Source organism: Oncorhynchus gorbuscha, linkage group LG21, assembly GCF_021184085.1.
Source record: "Oncorhynchus gorbuscha isolate QuinsamMale2020 ecotype Even-year linkage group LG21, OgorEven_v1.0, whole genome shotgun sequence".
Lineage (NCBI taxonomy): Eukaryota > Metazoa > Chordata > Actinopteri > Salmoniformes > Salmonidae > Oncorhynchus > Oncorhynchus gorbuscha.
The window spans coordinates 48,387,972-48,413,729 of NC_060193.1; the positions used below are offsets into that span (position 1 = coordinate 48,387,972).

The 25,758-nt window shown below is 39.9% G+C and overlaps 1 protein-coding gene across 3 annotated transcripts in view; it reads left to right on the forward strand.

Moving 5' to 3' along the window:
- LOC124008279 (inactive dipeptidyl peptidase 10-like) overlaps window positions 1-25,758 on the forward strand; it is a 63,755-nt gene that overhangs the window by 34,335 nt on the left and 3,662 nt on the right. For all 3 annotated transcript variants that reach the window (XM_046319430.1, XM_046319432.1, XM_046319431.1), the window contains exons 4-20: window positions 6,712-6,806; window positions 10,867-10,941; window positions 13,079-13,131; window positions 13,312-13,393; window positions 14,183-14,303; window positions 15,021-15,175; window positions 18,413-18,510; window positions 19,061-19,184; window positions 19,302-19,340; window positions 19,532-19,639; window positions 19,803-19,894; window positions 20,073-20,120; window positions 20,367-20,488; window positions 20,805-20,852; window positions 21,371-21,469; window positions 22,162-22,231; window positions 22,499-22,693. In XM_046319430.1, coding sequence (XP_046175386.1) covers window positions 6,712-6,806; window positions 10,867-10,941; window positions 13,079-13,131; window positions 13,312-13,393; window positions 14,183-14,303; window positions 15,021-15,175; window positions 18,413-18,510; window positions 19,061-19,184; window positions 19,302-19,340; window positions 19,532-19,639; window positions 19,803-19,894; window positions 20,073-20,120; window positions 20,367-20,488; window positions 20,805-20,852; window positions 21,371-21,469; window positions 22,162-22,231; window positions 22,499-22,693 — 1,624 coding nt within the window. The remainder of the gene's footprint in view (window positions 1-6,711; window positions 6,807-10,866; window positions 10,942-13,078; window positions 13,132-13,311; window positions 13,394-14,182; window positions 14,304-15,020; window positions 15,176-18,412; window positions 18,511-19,060; window positions 19,185-19,301; window positions 19,341-19,531; window positions 19,640-19,802; window positions 19,895-20,072; window positions 20,121-20,366; window positions 20,489-20,804; window positions 20,853-21,370; window positions 21,470-22,161; window positions 22,232-22,498; window positions 22,694-25,758) is intronic.

Genomic DNA, 25,758 nt, shown 5'->3' on the forward strand with positions numbered 1-25,758 from the left:
TCTAGTGCATACACTACATGAACATCCAAACAGCCTGCATCCCAACAATTCATTTAAATATCATACAATTCATTTGTGTAACCACGGAAACTATATACCTTATTTATCGATTTCCTGAATATATTGTACGTGGTGTATCATTCCCAACAGACAGAAGGATAAACACTGTTTGTTCTGGCCAGCGGGAGGTACTGTATATTTGACTTATGTAAATGAGAACTAACACTACATTTTCACACATAACATATTAGTCAGAACACGTGTTTTAATCAGGGAAGACGACACGATGTTCATACTAAATATAGCCTCTGAAATGTGAACACCCTACACACTCTGTTTACCCCGTTTGTCACCATCGCCTGGAGTGGTGGGTGCAGAGTCAAATGCAGAGAGCAGAAGATACAGGGGAAACCGACTTTATTTGGATTCCCAAACGAACGCCCAAAACAACAGGCGCAAAAACGACAGAAAAATAGTCCGACCCAACACAGGGCACAAACGGACAGGAACACAAACCACGCACACCTTGACTAACAGAAAACAATAATATATAATAATAATATATGCCATTTAGCAGACGCTTTTATCCAAAGCGACTTACAGTCATGTGTGCATACATTCTACGTATGGGTGGTCCCGGGGATCGAACCCACTACCCTGGCGTTACAAGCGCCATGCTCTACCAACTGAACAGGCTTATTTAGACATGAATCAAGAAACAAAGTAAGAGACAGGTGCAACCTATAAGACCAAACATAAATCAAATCAAATCAAATCAAATTTTATTTGTCACATACACATGGTTAGCAGATGTTAATGCGAGTGTAGCGAAATGCTTGTGCTTCTAGTTCCGACAATGCAGTGATAACCAACAAGTAATCTAACTAACAATTCCAAAACTACTGTCTTATACACAGTGTAAGGGGATAAGGAATATGTACATAAGGATATATGAATGAGTGATGGTACAGAGCAGCATACAGTAGATGGTATCGAGTACAGTATATACATATGAGATGAGTGTGAAGACAAAGTAAACAAAGTGGCATAGTTAAAGTGGCCAGTGATACATGTATTACATAAGGATGCAGTCGATGATGTAGAGTACAGTATATACATATGCATATGAGATGAATAATGTAGGGTAAGTAACATTATATAAGGTAGCATTGTTTAAAGTGGCTAGTGATATATTTACATCATTTCCCATCAATTCCCATTATTAAAATGGCTGGAGTTGGGTCAGTGTCAATGACAGTGTGTTGGCAGCAGCCACTCAATGTTAGTGGTGGCTGTTTAACAGTCTGATGGCCTTGAGATAGAAGCTGTTTTTCAGTCTCTCGGTCCCAGCTTTGATGCACCTGTACTGACCTCGCCTTCTGGATGATAGCGGAGTGAACAGGCAGTGGTTCGGGTGGTTGATGTCCTTGATGATCTTTATGGCCTTCCTGCAACAACGGGTGGTGTAGGTGTCCTGGAGGGCAGGTAGTTTGCCCCCGGTGATGCGTTGTGCAGTCCTCACTACCCTCATACATATAGAATATGAAGTAGTTGTCCATAAGTGTAGAATATGAAGTGGTTGTCTATACATATAGAATATGAAGTAGTTGTCCATAAGTATAGAATATGAAGTGGTTGTCCATAAGTATAGAATATGAAGTGGTTGTCTATACATATAGAATATGAAGTTGTTCTCCATACATATAGAATATGAAGTTGTTCTCCATACATATAGAATATGAAGTTGTTCTCCATACATATAGAATATGAAGTTGTTCTCCATACATATAGAATATGAAGTTGTTCTCCATACATATAGAATATGAAGTTGTTCTCCATACATATAGAATATTAAGTTGTTCTCCATACATATAGAATATGAAGTTGTTCTCCATACATATAGAATATGAAGTTGTTCTCCATACATATAGAATATGAAGTTGTTCTCCATACATATAGAATATGAAGTGGTTCTCCATACATATAGAATATGAAGTTGTTCTCCATACATATAGAATATGAAGTTGTTCTCCATACATATAGAATATGAAGTTGTTCTCCATACATATAGAATATGAAGTTGTTCTCCATACATATAGAATATGAAGTTGTTCTCCATACATATAGAATATGAAGTTGTTCTCCATACATATAGAATATGAAGTTGTTCTCCATACATATAGAATATGAAGTTGTTCTCCATACATATAGAATATGAAGTTGTTCTCCATACATATAGAATATGAAGTTGTTCTCCATACATATAGAATATGAAGTTGTTCTCCATACATATAGAATATGAAGTGGTTCTCCATACATATAGAATATGAAGTTGTTCTCCATACATATAGAATATGAAGTTGTTCTCTATACATATAGAATATGAAGTTGTTCTCCATACATATAGAATATGAAGTTGTTCTCCATACATATAAAATATGAAGTTGTTCTCCATACATATAGAATATGAAGTTGTTCTCCATACATATAGAATATGAAGTTGTTCTCTATACATATAGAATATGAAGTTGTTCTCCATACATATAGAATATGAAGTTGTTCTCTATACATATAGAATATGAAGTTGTTCTCTATACATGTATAATATGAAGTAGTTGTCTATACATATAGAATATGAAGTGCTTCTCTATACATGTATAATATGAAGTAGTTGTCTATACATATAGAATATGAAGTGCTTCTCTATACATGTATAATATGAAGTAGTTGTCTATACATATAGAATATGAAGTGGTTGTCTATACATGTATAATATGAAGTGGTTGTCTATACATATAGATTATGAAGTGCTTCTCTATACATATAGAATATGAAGTGCTTCTCTATACATGTATAATATGAAGTAGTTGTCTATACATATAGAATATGAAGTGCTTCTCTATACATATAGAATATGAAGTGCTTCTCTATACATGTATAATATGAAGTAGTTGTCTATACATATAGAATATGAAGTGGTTGTCTATACATATAGAATATGAAGTGCTTCTCTATACATATAGAATATGAAGTGCTTCTCTATACATGTATAATATGAAGTAGTTGTCTATACATATAGAATATGAAGTGGTTGTCTATACATATAGAATATGAAGTGCTTCTCTATACATATAGAATATGAAGTGCTTCTCTATACATGTATAATATGAAGTAGTTGTCTATACATATAGAATATGAAGTGGTTGTCTATACATATAGAATATGAAGTGCTTCTCTATACATATAGAATATGAAGTGCTTCTCTATACATATAGAACATGAAGTGGTTGTCTATACATATAGATTATGAAGTGCTTCTCTATACATATAGAATATGAAGTGCTTCTCTATACATATAGAATATGAAGTGGTTGTCTATACATATAGAATATGAAGTGGTTGTCTATACATATAGAATATGAAGTGGTTGTCTATACATATAGAATATGAAGTGGTTGTCTATACATATAGAATATGAAGTGGTTGTCTATACATATAGAATATGAAGTGGTTGTCTATACATATAGATTATGAAGTGCTTCTCTATACATGTATAATATGAAGTGGTTGTCTATACATATAGATTATGAAGTGCTTCTCTATACATATAGAATATGAAGTGCTTCTCTATACATATAGAATATGAAGTGGTTGTCTATACATATAGAATATGAAGTGGTTGTCTATACATATAGAATATGAAGTGGTTGTCTATACATATAGAATATGAAGTGGTTGTCTATACATATAGAATATGAAGTGGTTGTCTATAGATATAGATTATGAAGTGGTTGTCTATACATATAGAATATGAAGTGGTTGTCTATACATATAGAATATGAAGTGGTTGTCTATACATATAGAATATGAAGTGGTTGTCTATACATATAGAATATGAAGTGGTTGTCTATACATATAGAATATGAAGTGGTTGTCTATACATATAGATTATGAAGTGCTTCTCTATACATGTATAATATGAAGTGGTTGTCTATACATATAGATTATGAAGTGCTTCTCTATATGAATGTGAAGTGGTTGTCTATATAATATGTGGTTGTCTAGTAGTTGTCTATACATATAGAATATGAAGTGGTTGTCTATACATGTAGAATATGAAGTAGTTGTCTATACATGTAGAATATGAAGTGGTTGTCTATACATATAGATTATGAAGTGCTTCTCTATACATGTATAATATGAAGTAGTTGTCTATACATATAGAATATGAAGTGGTTGTCTATACATGTATAATATGAAGTAGTTGTCTATACATATAGAATATGAAGTGCTTCTCTATACATATAGATTATGAAGTGCTTCTCTATACATATAGAATATGAAGTGGTTGTCTATACATGTATATTATGAAGTGCTTCTCTATACATGTATAATATGAAGTAGTTGTCTATACATATAGAATATGAAGTGGTTGTCTATACATATAGAATAAGAAGTGCTTCTCTATACATATAGATTATGAAGTGGTTGTCTATACATGTATATTATGAAGTGCTTCTCTATACATGTATAATATGAAGTAGTTGTCTATACATATGAAGTAGTTGTCTATACATATAGAATATGAAGTGGTTGTCTATACATGTATAATATGAAGTAGTTGTCTATACATATAGAATATGAAGTGGTTGTCTATACATATAGATTATGAAGTGCTTCTCTATACATGTATAATATGAAGTAGTTGTCTATACATATAGAATATGAAGTGCTTCTCTATACATATAGAATATGAAGTGCTTCTCTATACATATAGAACATGAAGTGGTTGTCTATACATGTAGAATATGAAGTGGTTGTCTATACATATAGATTATGAAGTGCTTCTCTATACATATAGAATATGAAGTGGTTGTCTATACATATAGAATAAGAAGTGGTTCTCTATACATATAGAATAAGAAGTGCTTCTCTATACATATAGAATAAGAAGTGGTTCTCTATAAATATAGAATATGAAGTGGTTATTCATACATATAGAATATGAAGTGTGTACTATAGGTACCCCCTGGGGGATGTCCTGAGTGATTCAACATAGTATCAACTTCATCACCACAGTCATACCCTATTAGCTCCGTACACATGTCCAGCTTGATCATGACAACCAACATATGTGATTCCATATCCTCTGACAGCAGGAATCTAACCCATAATTATGATGTTGCTTGTGCCATACTCTTATCAACTGAGCCACACAGGACCACAACACTAATTTGACCTGATTATGGTCTACATAGATAGTGGTTGAATGTCATGTGAGGAAGGCTATTTAAATATTATTATTGCTTTGCCTTGTAGACATAGGAGGGATTTTCATGAACTGAATAAAAAATATATTTCGAATGACGTCACCGAGGCAGAGACTGCAGTGGCTAAGCGAAATGGGCCATTTAAAGGTTATAGTGTCACATGAGCTCCAGCTAGATAATGTGACTCACCACATAGGCTACAGGCTTCAAACTGGGCTTGTTGGTTGTCTTATTCCAGGTTCTCCTGAAATCAAAGTTTTGCTAAATGGTCTATAGTTGGCCAGGGTTTCTCAAACTCGGTCCTGGAGCCCTCCCTGGGTGCACATTTCGGTCATTGCCCTAGCACTACACAGCTGATTCAAATCGCCAACTCATCATGAAGCTTTGATTATTTGAATCAGCTGTGTAGTGCTAGGGCAAGAACCAAAACGTGCACCCCATGGAGGGCCCCAGGACCGACTTTGGGAAGCCCTGTAGTAGGCTACCCTTTTCACAGTACTGAGCCAGTCAAGCTGTACTGCCCCGGCCTGGTTACACATCCACCATAGTTGGTTGGAAATCATCATAGTTTCCCTTCATTATCATGTCAAAAGTACGAGTTGAGGTGTCATACAAATATTCCAATTATGTTGCACCAGTGAAGCATGTAACTTCCTACTCCTCTCCATCAACCTCACAACGGATCACTTCGACATGTACATCCTCCAGGTTTTAGGAACAATCTGAGGAACTGCCCCTCCAAAATAATTATTGCTTTGGCATGTTTTTGTGAGATGTTTTGTGTGAAATCACAAAGGTGTATTTACAAGCAGTAAGCTAACATTGTAACGTTTTAACAAGCAGAAAGCTAACATTGTAACGTTCCTAGTCATTTTGCACATTTGGGCATGGCTAGGTGGCTTTGTAGATTTGAATGACATTTTCCATTGTTATTTTTTATTATTTGAGGAATTCAGTTCTATAATATATAACATAATACAATGCATACCAACCGTTTTACGCTCGTTCTGCATTATTTAGCATACCAGTTACGTAGCTGCATTTAAGATCACATTTTTACTCAGAGGAACTGCCCGAGGCCAACAACTGTGAATGGGGAGCCATCTTCCTAAAGATAGATAGTGAGATTTGTAATGCAGAACAAAATGAAGCCTTTGCAATAATGTGGCTGGCTGGCTGGCTGGCTGGCTGGCTGGCTGGCTGGCTGGCTGGCTGGCTGGCTGGCTGCAGGTCATAAAGGTTTTGCTCAGTAGAAATGATGAGAGATGAGAGGCACTCTTAAAATGAACTGCTGGAAAATGAAATGCCTTCTCCCTCTCTCTTTGGGGTCTGAAATGGATATTGATAAGTGGTTATACAATGTCAGAATGTGTAGGCCTATTTTTTTTCATCTTATCTAAAATGTGGTTATCAAGGAACATTTTCCTGTATCCTTTTACAGATTCAGAAGTTTTGTACAGGAACCGAGACGGCCACGTCATCAAGTTCAACTTTGCTTTAAACGAAACAGAAATGATCCTGAGAAATAGCACGTTTGTAAGTAGCTTGCCACCAATGGGTCCCCCTCTCTAAACTTAATTGACCCATCAGCATTCATAACACAGTACCATATTGACCCATCAGCATTCATAACACAGTACCATATTGACCCATCAGCATTCATAACACAGTACCATATTGACCCATCAGCATTCATAACACAGTACAATATTGATCTATCAGCATTCATAACACAGTACCATATTGATCCATAAGCATTCATAACACAGTACTATATTGATCCATAAGCATTCATAACACAGTACTATATTGACCCATCAGCATTCATAACACAGTACCATATTGTTCCATAAGCATTCAAAACACAGTACTATATTGATCTATCAGCATTCATAACACAGTACCATATTGACCCATCAGCATTCATAACACAGTACCATATTGATCCATAAGCGTTCATAACACAGTACTATATTGACCCATCAGCATTCATAACACAGTACCATATTGATCCATAAGCATTCATAACACAGTACTATATTGATCTATCAGCATTCATAATACAGTACCATATTGATCCATCAGCATTCATAACAAAGTACTATATTTACCCATCAGCATTCATAACACAGTACCATATTTACCCATCAGCATTCATAACACAGTACTATATTGTTCTATCAGCATTCATAACACAGTACAATATTTACCCATCAGCATTCATAACACAGTACTATATTGACCCATCAGCATTCATAACACAGTACTATATCTACCCATCAGCATTCATAACAAAATATTTACCCATCAGCATTCATAACACAGTACTATATTGATCCATCAGCATTCATAACAAAATACTATATTCGCCCATCAGCATTCATAACACAGTACAATATTGACCCATCAGCATTCATAACACAGTACTATATTTACCCATCAGCTTTCATAACACAGTACCATATTGCATAGAAATATCAAAGCTGAGCACATTGTCATTATTTGCCTCCTGTAGCATTGTGATAAATCAATTTAAATATTGAAAAGGTGTGGGCTACGGAGAAAAATATGGCAAAGACTGCTACAAGCACAGGTAAGTTTCAGGGGATAAAGGATGAGGGGATGTGTGGTTGTGAGACATTGAGGTGGGAACGTAGGTCTGAGCCGGTGTGATGTCATTGATGTTTGATGAAATGTATGTCTGTCTGTTTATTGTCTTTTGTTTATGTATGGTTGTTATTGTTTGAGAAAAAATGATATAATCGTTTAAAAAAAAGACTGATCTGACAGGTCATGTGTTATGTGTTGCATAAGGCTAAGCGGCTTTTGACTGTCATTGGCAGGCTTGCTTTTTGCCATTTAATAATCTAACTGGGCGGAAAGCAGGGCACCATTAATCCCTGATTAATGTTTAGACATGCTAGCTACAATTTTGGGTGGAAAGGTTATATGCCTGTGATTGTAATAGCATGGTACAGTATACAGGCTGTGTATTGGTTTACCATCATCTGAATTATTTCTGAGATCTACAGTGCATTCGGCAATTATTCAGATCCCTTCCATTTTTCCACATTATGTTATGTTATAGCCTTGGGGGGAGGTGTATTAAAAATAAAAAACAGAAATACCTTATTTACAGACTCTTTGCTTTGAGACTTGAAATTGAGCTCAGGTGCATCCTGTTTCCATGTTTCTACAACTTGATTGGAGTCCACCTGTGGTACATTTAGTTGATTGGACATAATTTGGAAAGGCACACATCTATCTATATAAGCACCCACAGTCGACCGTGCATGTCAGAGCAAAAACCAAGCCATGAGGTTGAAGGAATTGGCCATAGAGCTTTAAGACAGGACTGTGTCGAGGCACAGACTTGAGGAAGAGTACCAAAAAATGTCTGCAGCGTCGAAGGTCCCCAAAACATTTTTTGGTACTCTTCCTCAAGGCTTCATCATTCTTAAATGGAAGAAGTTTGGAACCACCAAGACTCTTCCTAGAGCTGGCCTCCCGGCCAAACTGAGAAGCTATCGGGGGAGATGGGCCTTGGTCAGAGAGGAGACCAAGAACCCGATGGACAGATATCCAGAGTTCCTCTGAGGAGATGGGAGAACCTTCCAGAAGGACAACCATCTCTTCTGCACTCCACCAATCAGGCCTTTATGGTAGGGTGGCCAGACGGAAGAAACTCCTCAGTATAAGGAACATGACAGCCAGCTTGGAATTTGCCAAAAGGCACCTAAATGACTCTCAGACCACGAGAAACAAGATTCTCTGGTCTGATGAAACCAAGACTGAACTCTTTGGCTTGAATGCCAAGCATCACGCCTGGAGGAAAACTGGCACCATCCCTACATTGAATCATGGGGGTGGCAGCATCAAGACTAAGATGAACGAAGCAAAGTACAGAGAGATCCTTGATGAAAACCTGCTCCATAGCGCTCAGGACCTCAGACTGGAGTGAAGGTTCCCTTTCCAACAGGACATCAATTATAAGCACACAGCAAAGACAATGCAGGAGTGGCTTCGGGCAAGTCTCTAAATGTCTTTGAGTGGCCCAGCCAGAGCCCAGACTTGAACCCGATCAATCATGTCTGGAGAGACGTGACAATAGCTGTGCAGCAACTCTCCCCATCCAACCATACAGAGCTTGAGAGGATCTGCAGAGAAAAATGGAATATACTCCCCAAATACAGGTGTGTCAAGCTTGTAGCGTTATGCCCAAGAAGGCTGTAATCACTGCCAAAGGTGCTTCAGCAAAGTAGTCGTAAAGGGTCTGAATACTTATGTAACTGTGATAAATTGTTGTTGTTTTTTTACAAAAAACTGTTTTTGCTTATGGGGTATTGTGTGCAGATTAATGAGGGAAAATAATTTTTGAAATACATTTTCGAATAAAGCTGTAGCATAACAAAATGTGGAAAAATTCAAGAGGTTTGGATACTTTCCAAATGTACTATGTGCACAAAATACTTCCTAGATCTATGTACAAGATACGTCCTAGATCTATGTACAAGATACTTCCTAGATCTATGTACAAGATACTTCCTAGATCTATGTACAAGATACTTCCTAGATCTATGTACAAGATACTTCCTAGATCTATGTACAAGATACGTCCTAGATCTATGCACAAGATTCTTCCTAGATCTATGTACAAGATACTTCCTAGATCTATGTACAAGATACTTCCTAGATCTATGTACAAGATACTTCCTAGATCTATGTACAAGATACGTCCTAGATCTATGTACAAGATACGTCCTAGATCTATGCACAAGATTCTTCCTCGATATATGTACAAGATACGTCCTAGATCTATGTACAAGATACATCCTAGATCTATGTACAAGATACGTCCTAGATCTATGTACAAGATACTTCCTAGATCTATGTACAAGATACGTCCTAGATCTATGTACAAGATATGTCCTAGATCTATGTACAAGATACTTCCTAGATCTATGTACAAGATACTTCCTAGATCTATATACAAGATACGTCCTAGGTCTATGTACAAGATATGTCCTAGATCTATGTACAAGATACGTCCTAGATCTATGTACAAGATACGTCCTAGGTCTATGTACAAGATATGTCCTAGATCTATGTACAAGATACGTCCTAGATCTATGTACAATATACTTCCTAGATCTATGTACAAGATACTTCCTAGATCTATGTACAAGATACTTCCTAGATCTATGTACAAGATACTTCCTAGATCTATGTACAACATATTTCCTAGATCTACAAGATACTTCCTAGATCTATGTACAAGATACTTCCTAGATCTATGTACAAGATACATCCTAGATCTATGTACAAGATACTTCCTAGATCTATGAACAAGATACTTCCTAGATCTATGTACAAGATACTTCCTAGATCTATGTACAATATACTTCCTAGATCTATGTACAAGATACTTCCTAGATCTATGTACAAGATACTTCCTAGATCTATGTACAATATACTTCCTAGATCTATGTACAAGATACTTCCTAGATCTATGTACAATATACTTCCTAGATCTATGTACAATATGTGTTAACCTTTAGATGTTTTATTTGTGACTTCTGTCTTTCCCTTGTCCTAGGTGTCATTCAAAGTTGCCAAATATTCTCTCTCTCCAGACATGAAATATGTGCTATTTGCTTACGAAGTGAAACAGGTAGGATATGAATAGTCGTTAACCTTCCTGTTGTGTTCGTTTCATGTTCATTCATTCTGTGTTCCCGGTCCAAAATGACCCCCCCATTATAGCTGATTAGCAATCCATAATAATATATGTATATTATCACCTAATGTTGTGTTAGATCTTTTTGATCAACTTAAGTTATTGTGAACATTACAAGTTTTGAACTTCTGTTTGCTATTTATGGCCTGTAGGCCTCACTGACCTGAGCTCATACAACTCGTTTTTGAGTTTAAAAAAAGCATAATGTGTGGATTATTTTGACTATAACAAATACTCAGATGAAACACATTATGCTATTTATCACAGACTACTTCACTGTCAGTTTCCTGGCCTCTCTCCTCCTCACCAGTGTCATGATCAAAGATATGATCAAGAGCCTCACATACAGTATATCGTCTGGTCATTGTGCTGCCACGGAATGAATTGTGAGCAAGGCCTCAAATAAGCTTTATATACCAGAGCTGCTAGAAAAGTTCTGTATATTATTGAACCAATGTTACGATTGTTTGTGAGAATGCCAACAGGTGTTGTTCCCGTGGGAGAAATATTATATTGGGGAAAGGTTCCCATGGGGGTTGCCATGGAAGCCAAAAATGGGAGTGTGTGTGTGTGTGTGTGTGTGTGTGATCAAAAACACATGCATGTGGGGGTCTGGGAGAGGAAGTGTGTCCATCTCATGAATGGGCATGTGCTGGAACTCAATTTTATACACTAATTGTAGCCTCACCCATTCATTTGTAATGACCAGTCATTTTGACTGGGAACACCACAGGTGTACAAAAGTTAAATAAAACACCCAAAATGTAATGAAAATAATCTAAATGTATTTTCTGTGTTCAGATGCCCTGTGTGGACAAAGTCATGGAACCTTATGACAATCAGATTAAATTAACTACATTTTTCAGAGAGAAAACTTGTAAATCGGTCCAATTTGACCGGAACACAACAGGAGGGTTAAATTATTGTTGTTTGTTATTTACTAATACACTTTTAAATGACAGTTACGAGAGATAAACATGTCAACACATACAGTACAACGTCACAGGGCATTATTAGTATAAAAAACAGTCAACTGAATACAATTTTCTTCCACCAGAGCAGTATATGAGATATAAATCACCTTTCAGCCAAATAAATAAATAAATAAAGAACCAAACACGAACCTAGTGCAAATGTTTCAGCTAACCAAAAGAAAAATGGAACTACAGAATATATCAGTGTTTCCCATGACCCTAAGCATAGGTTGAGTCTCTATTGTTATTCCCTGATTCCTAGCCTCTTTCCTCACCTCATTCTCAGAATGCATAGGAGGAGAAGGTCCGAAGGAAATCTCAGATCTTCTGTTTTAATGTGTTTTGAGAAGGACGCGAGGAGAGGGGACGTGAGGATTCAAGGAAATTGCAATTGAGATTCGCCCATAGTAGGACCGGGAAGGAGACCAAACCGCAAATAGGCTCTGATCAGAAATCAGATTGCACCAGCTGGGTTAATGGCGGGTGTACTGACCTCATTGAGGTTTTATCTTCTTTTTCTTTCTTTATTCACCTTTTATGTGTTTTTATGTATTCATATTTAAGCCCAAACCAGGGATCTGTCAGAGAGGAGAGAACAGGGATAAACACCAGAGTACAGAAGAGGCTACGTTAATGCAAAGGAGATTGAATGACAAGTGGACTACACGAATGTTCCTACGTAGCAAGAATCTTATTGACTAAAATGATTAAAATGCGTTGAAGTGTGGCAGTGGGTCTGTGCACTTTTTGTTTAATGGCTGGATCGCTGGCAACCAAGGTTTGGGAACATTGCACCAGAATGGGATTCCCTAGAGAATGGACTGATGCAAATGTTGTTTAGTTGTGTTATGCATTATTATTATGCAGTATCGGTGGTGTGCAGCCAAGTTTGCATGATGATTAACCTTACCTGACAACTGAAGAGTTGCGTTGGCTCCCTGAGCTGTGCGGGCTAACACAGTCTTGAATTCTTTTCGTAAACAGTTACATTGTGGAATCCCGACACGTGGTTTCTAACATGATTCATTTGCATCCTATATGCTTTATTGTTGTCTATTATTTATTGTAACATTAATTGTCAATACTTTTCATTTCAGGTGTATAGACATTCCTATACTGCAGCGTACATTGTTTACAACATCCACACAAGGTAAGAGACTGAATGGACTGGTTGATGCGTCGCGTCTTGTATTGACATGCATGCTGAAGAACATACCGCATTATGTATGATACACCCCATCTTTGACATCTCTAGTTCAACAACAGATGGGGTTTGTTCATGCCTGTCTGCCTGTCTTTGTGTACTTTTGTGCGCGTGCTTGTGTTTCAGGGAGGTGTGGGAGTTGAATCCTCCGGAGGTCCAGAATGCAGTGCTCCAGCATGCAGCGTGGGGTGTGAAGGGACAGCAGCTGGTGAGTCTCTCCTCTTCTATGATGCCATACACTTCCTCGTTTCCCTCTCTCTCTCACCCAATCGGAAATCAACCCATGGGCACAGCTCCTAGACTGTCACAGATGCCTCAGCACACATATGAAAGAAATTGATAGGTGTGAGCATTATTGATAGATTTTGTACAGTGTTCCATCAAGATGTGTTGGCATGCGGGAGACCCGGTTTCAAACCCAGTCGTCACACTAGGGGTTGGTATAAAATTTGCCGTGTTTCTATTTCTAATGATGACCAGTTGTGGTACAGTTTCTCATGTGAAGGAGTAGAAAGCACCATTTGCTGTATATCAGGCAGCCATTGTGACAGCAGGTGGTCCTGTTACAGATGGGGATGCAGACTACGTTTTTCCCGGACCAGACACTTGAGCATCTGTTACTCTGTTCAGTTTGTTTGGTCACAAACAAAACCCAGCATGTGATTTTTGTCTTGCCGAACATCTGGCGGCCTAACAAAGCACACTTGATTGTTAAAAGGGTACAAAAGTGAAGATGTGAAAGGAACTGATTGAAGAAGCGAATACTGAAGTTTAGCAATATATAGTCATTAATCAATGCTATCTATTACGGTGCACTTTAATTCCTGATATGGATCATAAATGGAAATAAGTCATAAAATCACTACCATATTTATCTGGCAGTGAACTAGTGCTGTATTGTAGATACTGATGGGAATCAGAGTCTGGCTTTTGCTGTGCTATAGTTTTATAGCCACCATGCAAAGCACAACTACAATTCTCTTCACTCTCATTTCAGATCTACATCTTTGAAAACAACATCTATTACCAATCAGATGTGCAGAGCAATTCTCTTAGGATTACTTCGTCGGGAGAGGAAGGAGTCGTATTTAATGGAATCGCTGACTGGCTGTATGAAGGTTTGTCTGAATGCCTTGTACCCAAGAACACAATGTTAGAAAAGGTATTCCAGACATTGGAAATAAATAATGTTCAGCCACAAAGGAATTCATCACTTTCACAGTTGAACGGCTCTCAGTCACATTCAGGGTCGGATGGAATAAGAATTCAAAATGAACTCTACTAACGATATTAGTCCCATTTCTGAAGGATAAATGAGAACTAACTCAGAATTTTTATCAAAGTTAATTAAATATAGATGAAGGACAGTCATTATTTCACTACAGCAGTGTTGTCTCCTCATGAATGGGCCATAATCCACACATTGTTCCATGCTCAGGGATGGCAGGGACAATTTTATTCACAATTTGCACTTATTATTTACAGCTTAATGATGAATTGTAGCTCTGACTTATTTAAGACCAATTTTGTGCTTTCTCTACATCAGCCCAAAACAATGTCCGTCAAAAAACTGTAAGAATTCTTCAATTGTCATCCTCTTGACATATATTCAACAAGGTTGTGTAAAACACAGATTTCCAATTGATGCAGATACAAATTCTAACTTTCTCTTAACTTCACTTACAGTAACATATTGCTCTTATACAGTATATAGCATCTTCAAGTAGTGGTGTACAGAAGAAACCTATATTCATGTGGACTCGATCCGAAGAAGAAAAATACAATAGTATAGTTCAGAATTTGAATTGATGGCAGTTTGGTCCTTGTGTTTTCAGAGGAGATTCTGCAGTCACACATAGCACACTGGTGGTCACCTGACGGAGAGAGACTGGCCTTCCTCATGATCAACGATACCCTGGTACCTACCATGTTCCTGCCTCGGTTCACTGGCAGCCCCTACCCCAGGTCACAGGAGTACCCATACCCCAAGGTAATGGAAAGACGCAATATAATGGGACAGCATGCTGCTGAAGAAAGTGCATCTATCTATCTGTGTCATTATTTTGCATTGGTGAAATTGTGCTTGTTTGTTTGAAAAACAACACTGTAACTATTGTGTGTCTTTGTAGACTCACACAGTATACTCGATTTGAGCTGTGGATATCACGTCTCTGTGCTATCGACTGATGCGTTGTATTATATGTGCTGCGCGTCGATACAACAACTATGGCTATCGAGTTATCGAGATTATCCTGTTGCATAGAGTTGGTTAGAAATACTCTTCACATCAAGGTCTTATATTCTGGTAGATCAAGTATTTATGGAGCCTCAACCAAAGGGAAATTGGAAACTGAATAAATGATTAGGCAAAATGATCAGAACACTGCTCAGATTTTATAGGTGGTAATGGCGCTTCTAACTAAGGCTGTGATGGTTATGGAATTTTGAATTACGGTTATTTGTCAGCCAAATGGTCACGTTTATAGTCACAAGTATAACCGTTCGAATAGCAAAGAAAAAGAAGCACATCTTCTCCTCTCTCTCCTGACTGCACGTCTGGTCTTTTTGAATGCCCGGTTGTCTACAGTCAACTGTCTACAGTCTACAGTCAGCTGTCTACAGTCTACAGTCAGCTGTCTCAGTCTACAGTCAGCTGTCTCAGTCTACAGTCAGCTGTCTACAGTCTACAGTCAGCTGTCTACAGTCTACAGTCAGCTATCTCAGTCTACAGTCAGCTGTCTACAGTCTACAGTCAGCTGTCTCAGTCTACAGTCAGCTGTCTCAGTCTACAGTCAGCTGTCTCAGTCTACAGTCAGCTGTCTCAGTCTACAGTCAGCTGTCTCAGTCTACAGTCAGCTGTCTCAGTCTACAGTCAGCTGTCTACAGTCTACAGTCAGCTGTCTACAGTCTACAGTCAGCTGTCTCAGTCTACAGTCAGCTGTCTCAGTCTACAGTCAGCTGTCTACAGTCTATAGTCAGCTGTCTCAGTCTACAGTCAGCTGTCTACAGTCTACAGTCAGCTGTCTACAGTCTACAGTCAGCTGTCTACAGTCTATAGTCAGCTGTCTCAGTCTACAGTCAGCTGTCTACAGTCTACAGTCAGCTGTCTCAGTCTACAGTCAGCTGTCTACAGTCTACAGTCAGCTGTCTACAGTCTACAGTCAGCTGTCTCAGTCTACAGTCAGCTGTCTACAGTCTACAGTCAGCTGTCTACAGTCTACAGTCAGCTGTCTACAGTCTATAGTCAGCTGTCTCAGTCTACAGTCAGCTGTCTACAGTCTACAGTCAGCTGTCTCAGTCTACAGTCAGCTGTCTACAGTCTACAGTCAGCTGTCTACAGTCTACAGTCAGCTGTCTCAGTCTACAGTCAGCTGTCTACAGTCTACAGTCAGCTGTCTACAGTCTACAGTCAGCTGTCTACAGTCTATAGTCAGCTGTCGACAGTCTACAGTCAGCTGTCTACAGTCTACAGTCAGCTGTCTACAGTCTACAGTCAGCTGTCTACAGTCTACAGTCAGCTGTCTACAGTCTGTAGTCAGCTATCTACAGTCTACAGTCAGCTGTCTACAGTCTACAGTCAGCTGTCTGCAGTCTACAGTCAGCTGTCTGCAGTCTACAGTCAGCTGTCTACAGTCTACAGTCAGCTGTCTACAGTCTACAGTCAGCTGTCTACAGTCTACAGTCAGCTGTCTACAGTCTACAGTCAGCTTTTATCTTCTCTCATCTCTCCTTATATTGGTTGTTCGTGAATCAGGCTTACTCTTAGTTATTGCTTTTAGGTCAACTTTGTCGACTTACAAATTACGTTCTTCATCCATAATCGTTGTTTACACAATTATAGAATTACCGTGCCAGCCCTACTTCTAACACATCTACATCTGCCAGAACAAAGAAGCCTGCTTGTATGAGGTATTCACAATGATATTCTGCCAGTTCAGTCATTCCCTCTCGGGATTTAAAATAAATAGATGATTTGCTCAGTCATCTCTGAGATAATCTCTCGTTGGATTTTAAGCTAGGACAGACATCCAAATGGCCCAGACAAAACAAAGACGTTAAGCTAGGACAGACATCCAAATGGTCCAGGCAAAACAAAGATGTTAAGCTAGGACAGATATCCAAATGGTCCAGAGATGTTAAGCTAGGACAGATATTCCAAATGGTCCAGAGATGTTAAGCTAGGACAGATATCCAAATGGTCCAGAGATGTTAAGCTAGGACAGATATTCCAAATGGTCCAGAGATGTTAAGCTAGGACAGATATCCAAATGGTCCAGGCAAAACAAGATGTTAAGCTAGGACAGATATCCAAATGGTCCAGGCAAAACAAGATGTTAAGCAAGGACAGACATCCAAATGGTCCAGGCAAAACAAGATGTTAAGCTAGGACAGATATTCCAAATGGTCCAGAGATGTTAAGCTAGGACAGATATCCAAATGGTCCAGGCAAAACAAGATGTTAAGCTAGGACAGATATCCAAATGGTCCAGGCAAAACAAGATGTTAAGCTAGGACAGATATCCAAATGGTCCAGAGATGTTAAGCTAGGACAGACGTCCAAATGGTCCAGAGATGTTAAGCTAGGACAGACGTCCAAATGGTCCAGAGATGTTAAGCTAGGACAGACGTCCAAATGGTCCAGAGATGTCAAGCTAGGACAAATATCCAAATGGTCCAGAGATGTTAAGCTAGGACAGACGTCCAAATGGTCCAGAGATGTTAAGCTAGGACAGACGTCCAAATGGTCCAGAGATGTTAAGCTAGGACAGACGTCCAAATGGTCCAGAGATGTCAAGCTAGGACAGACGTCCAAATGGTCCAGAGATGTTAAGCTAGGACAGACGTCCAAATGGTCCAGAGATGTCAAGCTAGGACAGACGTCCAAATGGTCCAGAGATGTTAAGCTAGGACAGACGTCCAAATGGTCCAGAGATGTCAAGCTAGGACAAATATCCAAATGGTCCAGAGATGTTAAGCTAGGACAGACGTCCAAATGGTCCAGAGATGTTAAGCTAGGACAGACGTCCAAATGGTCCAGGCAAAACAAAGATGTTAAGAAGATAATAACCTGTGAGATCATTTGAAACATTGATTGTTAGCCTAGTTTATAATGAGTTGCTGAATATCAACTGTTCATGCACGTTGATTTGAAAGCGGTGTAGCAACAGTATTTGTTTTTCTCGGAAATACTTAATAATTGACCTTATGAGGATCTGTTTGCTGACAGGCTGGCCAGCCCAACCCTACAGTCAGGCTGTTGGTGGTGAACCTGTACGGTCCCACACACACTCAGGAGCTGGTACTACCTGATGGCCTGAGAGGAAGGTGAGGAAGACACATCATTCTGGCAGCCCCTTAGTTCTTTTAGTGTGCATTTGTAATTGTTGTGGTGCCGCCAGGATTGTCAGGTTATTCTTTGCATGTTATTTCTTTACTAACCGTTAAAACCAGTATACGACAATTGAATATGTATGGCTGCATGTTTAATTGTTTCCAGGGGCAGACTGGGACCAGAAATCGGTATTGTCATTTCTAACACACCGGCTCATTTTTTCCTTGAAACCCCCACACCGGTCCATTATATTCCTCAAGGCCCCCACATTGGCCCATAACTTCCCATTGAGGCTCCAATTATTAGCCTGAATGGTTTCATTTTGCATGAAAAATCCAGGTTAAAGAGGCCCATAGACTAAAAATGAACCAGCCCATCTGGCATTTGCCCAAAATGCCAGAAGGCCAGTCCGCCCCTGATTGTTACAGTGCATGTTTGATCAAGTTCCATTCACAAATACACAACCGTCATTCAGAAATATCATTCAAATGGCCCGGAGAAGTAGTTGCTATACATCTGAATATGTGTCTGACGTTGACCCAGGGAACACTATGTGAGTACGGTGAAGTGGATCAGCAACACCCATGCAGCGGTTCGATGGCTCAACCGGCCCCAGAACGTGTCCTTCCTCACTGTGTGCGACGCCACCGTCGGATCCTGTGTACAGGTGGGTTTTGTCCTTCATCTATGGTAAGGTGGTCATCCCTAGAAAAGGGTTTTATTGGCGTGGTCTGTGTCGTACTCCATGTTGGATCTAAGACGTGTTCCTTCACTTGAATTTCAGAAACATGAGGAAGCTTCAGATCTCTGGCTCACCAGACAGGTAAGTTGAAATGTAAAGGTTCTATAATATTAGCAAATTCATATTTCCATCTAGTAACATTTTATTTGAATGCTACTGTGGGCTTGATGTGGTCCGCATTGTGCTGCAATTGTAAAACTATTGTATCTATATGCTAATAGTAAAGAGGAAATTGATGCACTTTGACTGTCCCTTAAATCCAATGTCCTCAGAACCAGGAGCCAGTGTTTTCAAAAGACAGGAGCAGGTTTTTCCTGACCATACCGGTGAAGCAGGGGGGACAAGGAGACTTCCATCATATTGCCATGTTCACCAAATCGGTGGGTGCTGTCATACTCCAATTCTGAAATAATTCACCTTGGTCATCTTGTCGTTCTCCAGCTTTTTCAGGGCTCACTTTTGTGTCTTTAAAAAAACAAAAACATTTTTACATGTTTTTATCGAGAGGAGGGGGAAAAAAAATCACAATTTGTCTTTTCTCAGTTCAGAAGTGATCAAAATGATGTCCGTCACTTGACGTCAGGCAACTGGGAGGTGACCAAGATATTAGCTTATGATGAGGGGGAGCAAACCATGTAAGTCTGGAGAATAGGAGAATAAATGAATGTCATATTTCGTGTCACAGATATGAGCTTCAACATGTGTTGACCTTTTTTCTCTTTTCAAACATCTCTTCTGTTGAAACTATTCTATTTGTTACTATAGATTCCTGTACTTGCCCTGGTTAAAGTCATTCTGCTTCCACCTATATAGATATTTTATCAGTACTCAAGACTCCCCACAAAAGAGACACGTGTACAGGTGAGAAATGATTCCAAAACCTTTTTCCCCATCAAAAAATGCGCATGCTGTATGTCGAAAACATTCTTCTCAATAACACCAGACATTTCAGCTGCATTCTAGGAGCTGTCAGCCCTATTCAGCTACAGCGTAGTGTATCTTACCCCATCCGTAGTATTGCATAGACATAATACATTGGTGAAATGCAATTATCTCAAGAATGCGAAGAAGTGCTTCAACAAACCAACACAAAAATCCCTCTTTCAGTGCATCTACTATTGGTCTGTTCTCTCAACGATGTTTGACCTGTGAGGTGAACCAGGAAGCATGCGCGTTCTTTGATGCAGACATCAGCCCGAACAAACAGCATGTTATTCTACAGTGTAAAGGTAAGGTCTGTGCTTTTTCCTTCTGGATATAATTCAGCCAAATACAGCTTTATGTAGTAAAAGACAACCTGTTCTGGGTAATGTATGAGACATGGTTAGGGAGTAATTATGCCATGATGTATTTTATCATACATTACCAGATGGGTCTCCGAACCACTGCTTTAATAAGTATATCCCACGGGTGACGTCGTTGGGCTCACATAGCCTAGGTTAGCTACGATACTACTATAAAACCATGTTAGGAAATCCTACTGAACCTTTGTTCAGTCTCAAAACGATGCCATGCAGTATTGCTAGAGTATCTTCTGCTCCACAGGTCCAGGTGCTCCATCTGTGATGCTGCAGAGTTTTAATGATGGAAACAGTGAGTAATACTAAGTATTGATATGAATTCTCGTGTCCTGTACTGTACTGTACTGTTTCCAGCCTGTTTTAATGGTTCCTATTTCATATTTGGCCACGAGATTGTTGGCTGTGTTTCACATCGTGTGAAATAGATTTTCAACATCTGTCCAAATGAAATGTTCTGGCAAGGTTTAAATGAGCATCTGGGAAGTGTTTTTTTGAATGCAAATTGTATTGATTTGTCTTTTATATGCCTGGATGCTTTTCAATGATACTGAATATGAGGCATAATTGTACTGAAATGATGTGATTGGTGACAGTATAAAACAAAGGATCACAGGACATGTGGTTCAGATGCAGTGGCCTATGTGAAGTCAGCCAACTGTATTAGAAAAATGTACAACTCAAATGAATGTGCTTCATGAAACAATATGTTGATTGATTTTTCCATCATGTTTAATACCCCATATAATCGCTATCCTTGTGTCTCTTTACACACAGTGTGTCAATGGTTACTTTCACACTTTATCCTCACAGCTTACTTTATATTGGACAACAACATGCCTCTGAGAGCTGCCTTGGAAATGAAAAAGATCTCTAAGTCAGATGTCAGGGTTATTCCAAGTGAAGACTTTGGTAACTAACTATTTCTCTCTGTGTATATTTCTCTCTCTCCTCTCTCTCTCTCTCTCTCTCTCTCTCTCTCTCTCTCTCTCTCTCTCTCTCTCTCTCTCTCTCTCTCTCTCTCTCTCTCTCTCTCTCTCTCTCTCTCTCTCTCTCTCTCTCTCTCTCTCTCTCTCTCTCTCTCAATTCAAGGGGCTTTAGTGGCATGGGAAACGTGTTAACATTGCCAAAGCAAGTGAGGTAGATAATATACAAAAGTGAAATAAAAAATAAGAATTTACAGTAAACAATACACATCCAGAAGTTTCAAAACAATAAAGACATTACAAATGTCATATTATATGTATATACAGTGTTGTAACAATGTACAAATGGTTAAAGTACAAAATGGAAAATAAATAAACATAAATATGGTATGTATTTACAATGGCATTGTGCACATAGCCTGTCTTCTCTTAAGAGCCATGTCTGCCTACGGCGGCCTTTCTCAATAGCAAGGCTGTGCTCACTGAGTCTGTACACAGTCAAAGCTTTCCTTAAGTTTGGGTCGGTCACAGTGTTCAGGTATTCTGCCACTGTGTAGTCTCTGTTTCTCTCTCTCTCTCTCTGCTCCATAGTCTGTCGGTCACATTTCTCTCTCTCTCTCTCTACAGTATATTGTTTATTTGAATAACTACTGTAATTGAGTATTTTCTTCCTCACAGAGCTGCCTTTGAAACTTACCTATCCACTTGACTTTTCTGAATCTCTTCTCTATGGCCTTCTTTTGATTGTGTAAGCATCGCTCCGCTTTCCTAGCGTTCTAACATAGTTACACAGTCATAAGTACATTTTCATTCAGCAATACGCTTAGAACTGAGTACGTTACCTTGAGAACAAACACAATGATTTTCTAAGTCCATGATGTGAGATTATGCTTTCTTTAATTACGGGAATATGTTTTCACATAATATGGAACTTTAAATTTGTCATCTTGTTTGAGAAGCTTGAATTAACCACCCTCTTTCATCCCTCTCCCTCCCCCTACCGCCCCTCTCTTAGTGATGGTGGGCCTGGCAGTCAGTCGGTGAGTGATGAGTATGAGCTGGGTTGGGACTCAGTGCTAGTAAGTTGTGATGAGGTGATCGTGGCCAGGCTGGACGGCAGGGGGACAGGCTTCCGGGGCCTGAGAGTCCTGCAGCAGGTCCACCAGCGCCTGGGTACCGTGGATGTTCAGGACCAGATAGCTGCACTGGAGTATGTAACCTCTGACCAGCATGTAATATATGTATGTGTGTGTATATATATATATATATACCTGTATATATACACTGCTCAAAAACATAAAGGGAACACTTAAACAACACAATGTAACTCCAAGTCAATCACACTTCTGTGAAATCAAACTGTCCACTTAGGAAGCAACACTGATTGACAATAAATGTCACATGCTGTTATGCAAATGGTATAGACAACAGGTGGAAATTATAGGCAATTAGCAAGACACCCCCAATAAAGGAGTGGTTCTGCAGGTGGTGACCACAGACCACTTCTCAGTTCCTATGCTTCCTGGCTGAGGTTTTGGTCACTTTTGAATGCTGGCGGTGCTTTCACTCTAGTGGTAGCATGAGACGGAGTCTACAACCCACACAAGTGGCTCAGGTAGTGCAGCTCATCCAGGATGGCACATCAATGTGAGCTGTGGCTAGAAGGTTTGCTGTGTCTGTCAGCATAGTGTCCAGAGCATGGAGGCGCTACCAGGAGACAGGCCGGTACATCAGGAGACGTGGAGGAGGCCGTAGGAGGGCAACAACCCAGCAGCAGGACCGCTACCTCCGCATTTGTGCAAGGGGGAGCAGGAGGAGCACTGCCAGAGCCCTGCAAAATGACCTCCAGCAGGCCACAAACGCCCTGTGCTCTTCACAGATGAAAGCAGGTTCACACTGAGCACATGTGACAAATCAAATCAAATCAAATGTATTTATATAGCCCTTCGTACATCAGCTGATATCTCAAAGTGCTGTACAGAAACCCAGCCTAAAACCCCAAACAGCAAGCCATGCAGGTGTAGAAGCACGGTGGCTAGGAAAAACTCCCTAGAAAGGCCAAAACCTAGGAAGAAACCTAAAGAGGAACCAGGCTATGTGGGGTGGCCAGTCCTCTTCTGGCTGTGCCGGGTGGAGATTATAACAGAACATGGCCAAGATGTTAAAATGTTCATAAATGACCAGCATGGTCGAATAATAATAAGGCAGAACAGTTGAAACTGGAGCAGCAGCATGGCCAGGTGGACTGGGGACAGCAAGGAGTCATCATGTCAGGTAGTCCTGGGGCATGGTCCTAGGGCTCAGGTTCTCCGAGAGAGAGAAAGAAAGAGAGAAGGAGAGATTTAGAGAATGCACACTTAGATTCACACAGGACACCGAATAGGACAGGAGAGGTACTCCAGATATAACAAACTGACCCTAGCCCCCTGACACATAAACTACTGCAGCGTAAATACTGGAGGCTGAGACAGGAGGGGTCAGGAGACACTGTGGCCCCATCTGAGGACACCCCCGGACAGGGCTAAACAGGAAGGATATAACCCCACCCACTTTGCCAAAGCACAGCCCCCACACCACTAGAGGGATATCTTCAACCACCAACTTACCATCCTGAGACAAGGCTGAATATAGCCCACAAAGATCTCCGCCATGGCACAACCCAAGGGGGGGCGCCAACCCAGACAGGATGACCACATCAGTGAATCAACCCACTCAGGTGACGCACCCCTTCAGTGACGGCATGAGAGATCCCCATTAAGCCAGTGACTCAGCCCCTGTAATAGGGTTAGAGGCAGAGAATCCCAGTGGAAAGAGGGGAACCGGCCAGGCAGAGACAGCAAGGGCGATTCGTTGCTCCAGAGCCTTTCCGTTCACCTTCCCACTCCTGGGCCAGGCTACACTCAATCATATGACCCACTGAAGAGATGAGTCTTCAGTAAAGACTTAAAGGTTGAGACCGAGTTTGCGTCTCTGACATGCGTAGGCAGACTGTTCCATAAAAATGGAGCTCTATAGGAGAAAGCCCTGCCTCCAGCTGTTTGCTTAGAAATTCTAGGGACAATTAGGAGGCCTGCGTCTTGTGACCATAGCGTACGTATAGGTATGTACGGCCGGACCAAATCAGAGAGATAGGTAGGAGCAAGCCCATGTAATGCTTTGTAGGTTAGCAGTAAAACCTTGAAATCAGCCCTCGCTTTGACAGGAAGCCAGTGTAGAGAGGCTAGTTGAGAGGCTTGGTTCTCGTCAGGATTCTTGCAGCCGTATTTAGCAACTGACAGACATGACAGAGTCTGGAGACGCCGTGGAGAATGTTCTGCTGCCTGCAACATCCTCCAGCATGACCGGTTTGGCGGTGGGTCAGTCATGGTGTGGGGTGGCATTTCTTTGGGGGGCCGCACCACCATGTGCTCGCCAGAGGTAGCCTGAATGCCATTAGGTACCGAGATGAGATCCTCAGACCCCTTGTGAGACCATATGCTGGTGCGGTTGGCCCTGGGTTCCTCCTAATGCAAGACAATGCTAGACCTCATGTGGCTGGAGTGTGTCAGCAGTTGCTGCAAGAGGAAGGCATTGATGCTAGGAAGGCAAGGCCCGCCCGTTCCCCAGACCTGAATCCAATTGAGCACATCTGGGACATCATGACTCGCTCCATCCACCAACGCCACGTTGCACCACAGACTGTCCAGGAGTTGGCGGATGCTTTAGTCCAGGTCTGGGAGGCAATCCCTCAGGAGACCATTTGCCACCTCATCAGGAGCATGCCCAGGCATTGTAGGGAGGTCATACAGGCACGCGGAAGCCACACACACTACTGAGCTTCATTTTGACTTGTTTTAAGGACATTACATCAAAGTTGGATCAGCCTGTAGTGTGGTTTTCCACTTTAATTTTGAGTGTGACTCCAAATCCAGACCTCCATGGGTTGATAAATTAGATTTCCATTGATAATTTTGTGTGATTTTGTTGTCAGCACATTCAACTATGTAAAGAAAAAAGTATTTAATAAGAATATTTCATTCATTCAGATCTAGGATGTGTTATTTTAGTGTTCCCTTTATTTTCTTGAGCAGTGTATATGATATAATATCTATATATATGTATTTATTTACATATAAATAATATATATAATATAGAATGCGATGCGATATACACTATTATATGATATGATACGATATGCAATATATAAGATGTAATGCTATATACAGTGTGGTGTGATGCCATACAATATGATATAAGACAATACCATAAGACAGGATGTAATATGGTACGACACAA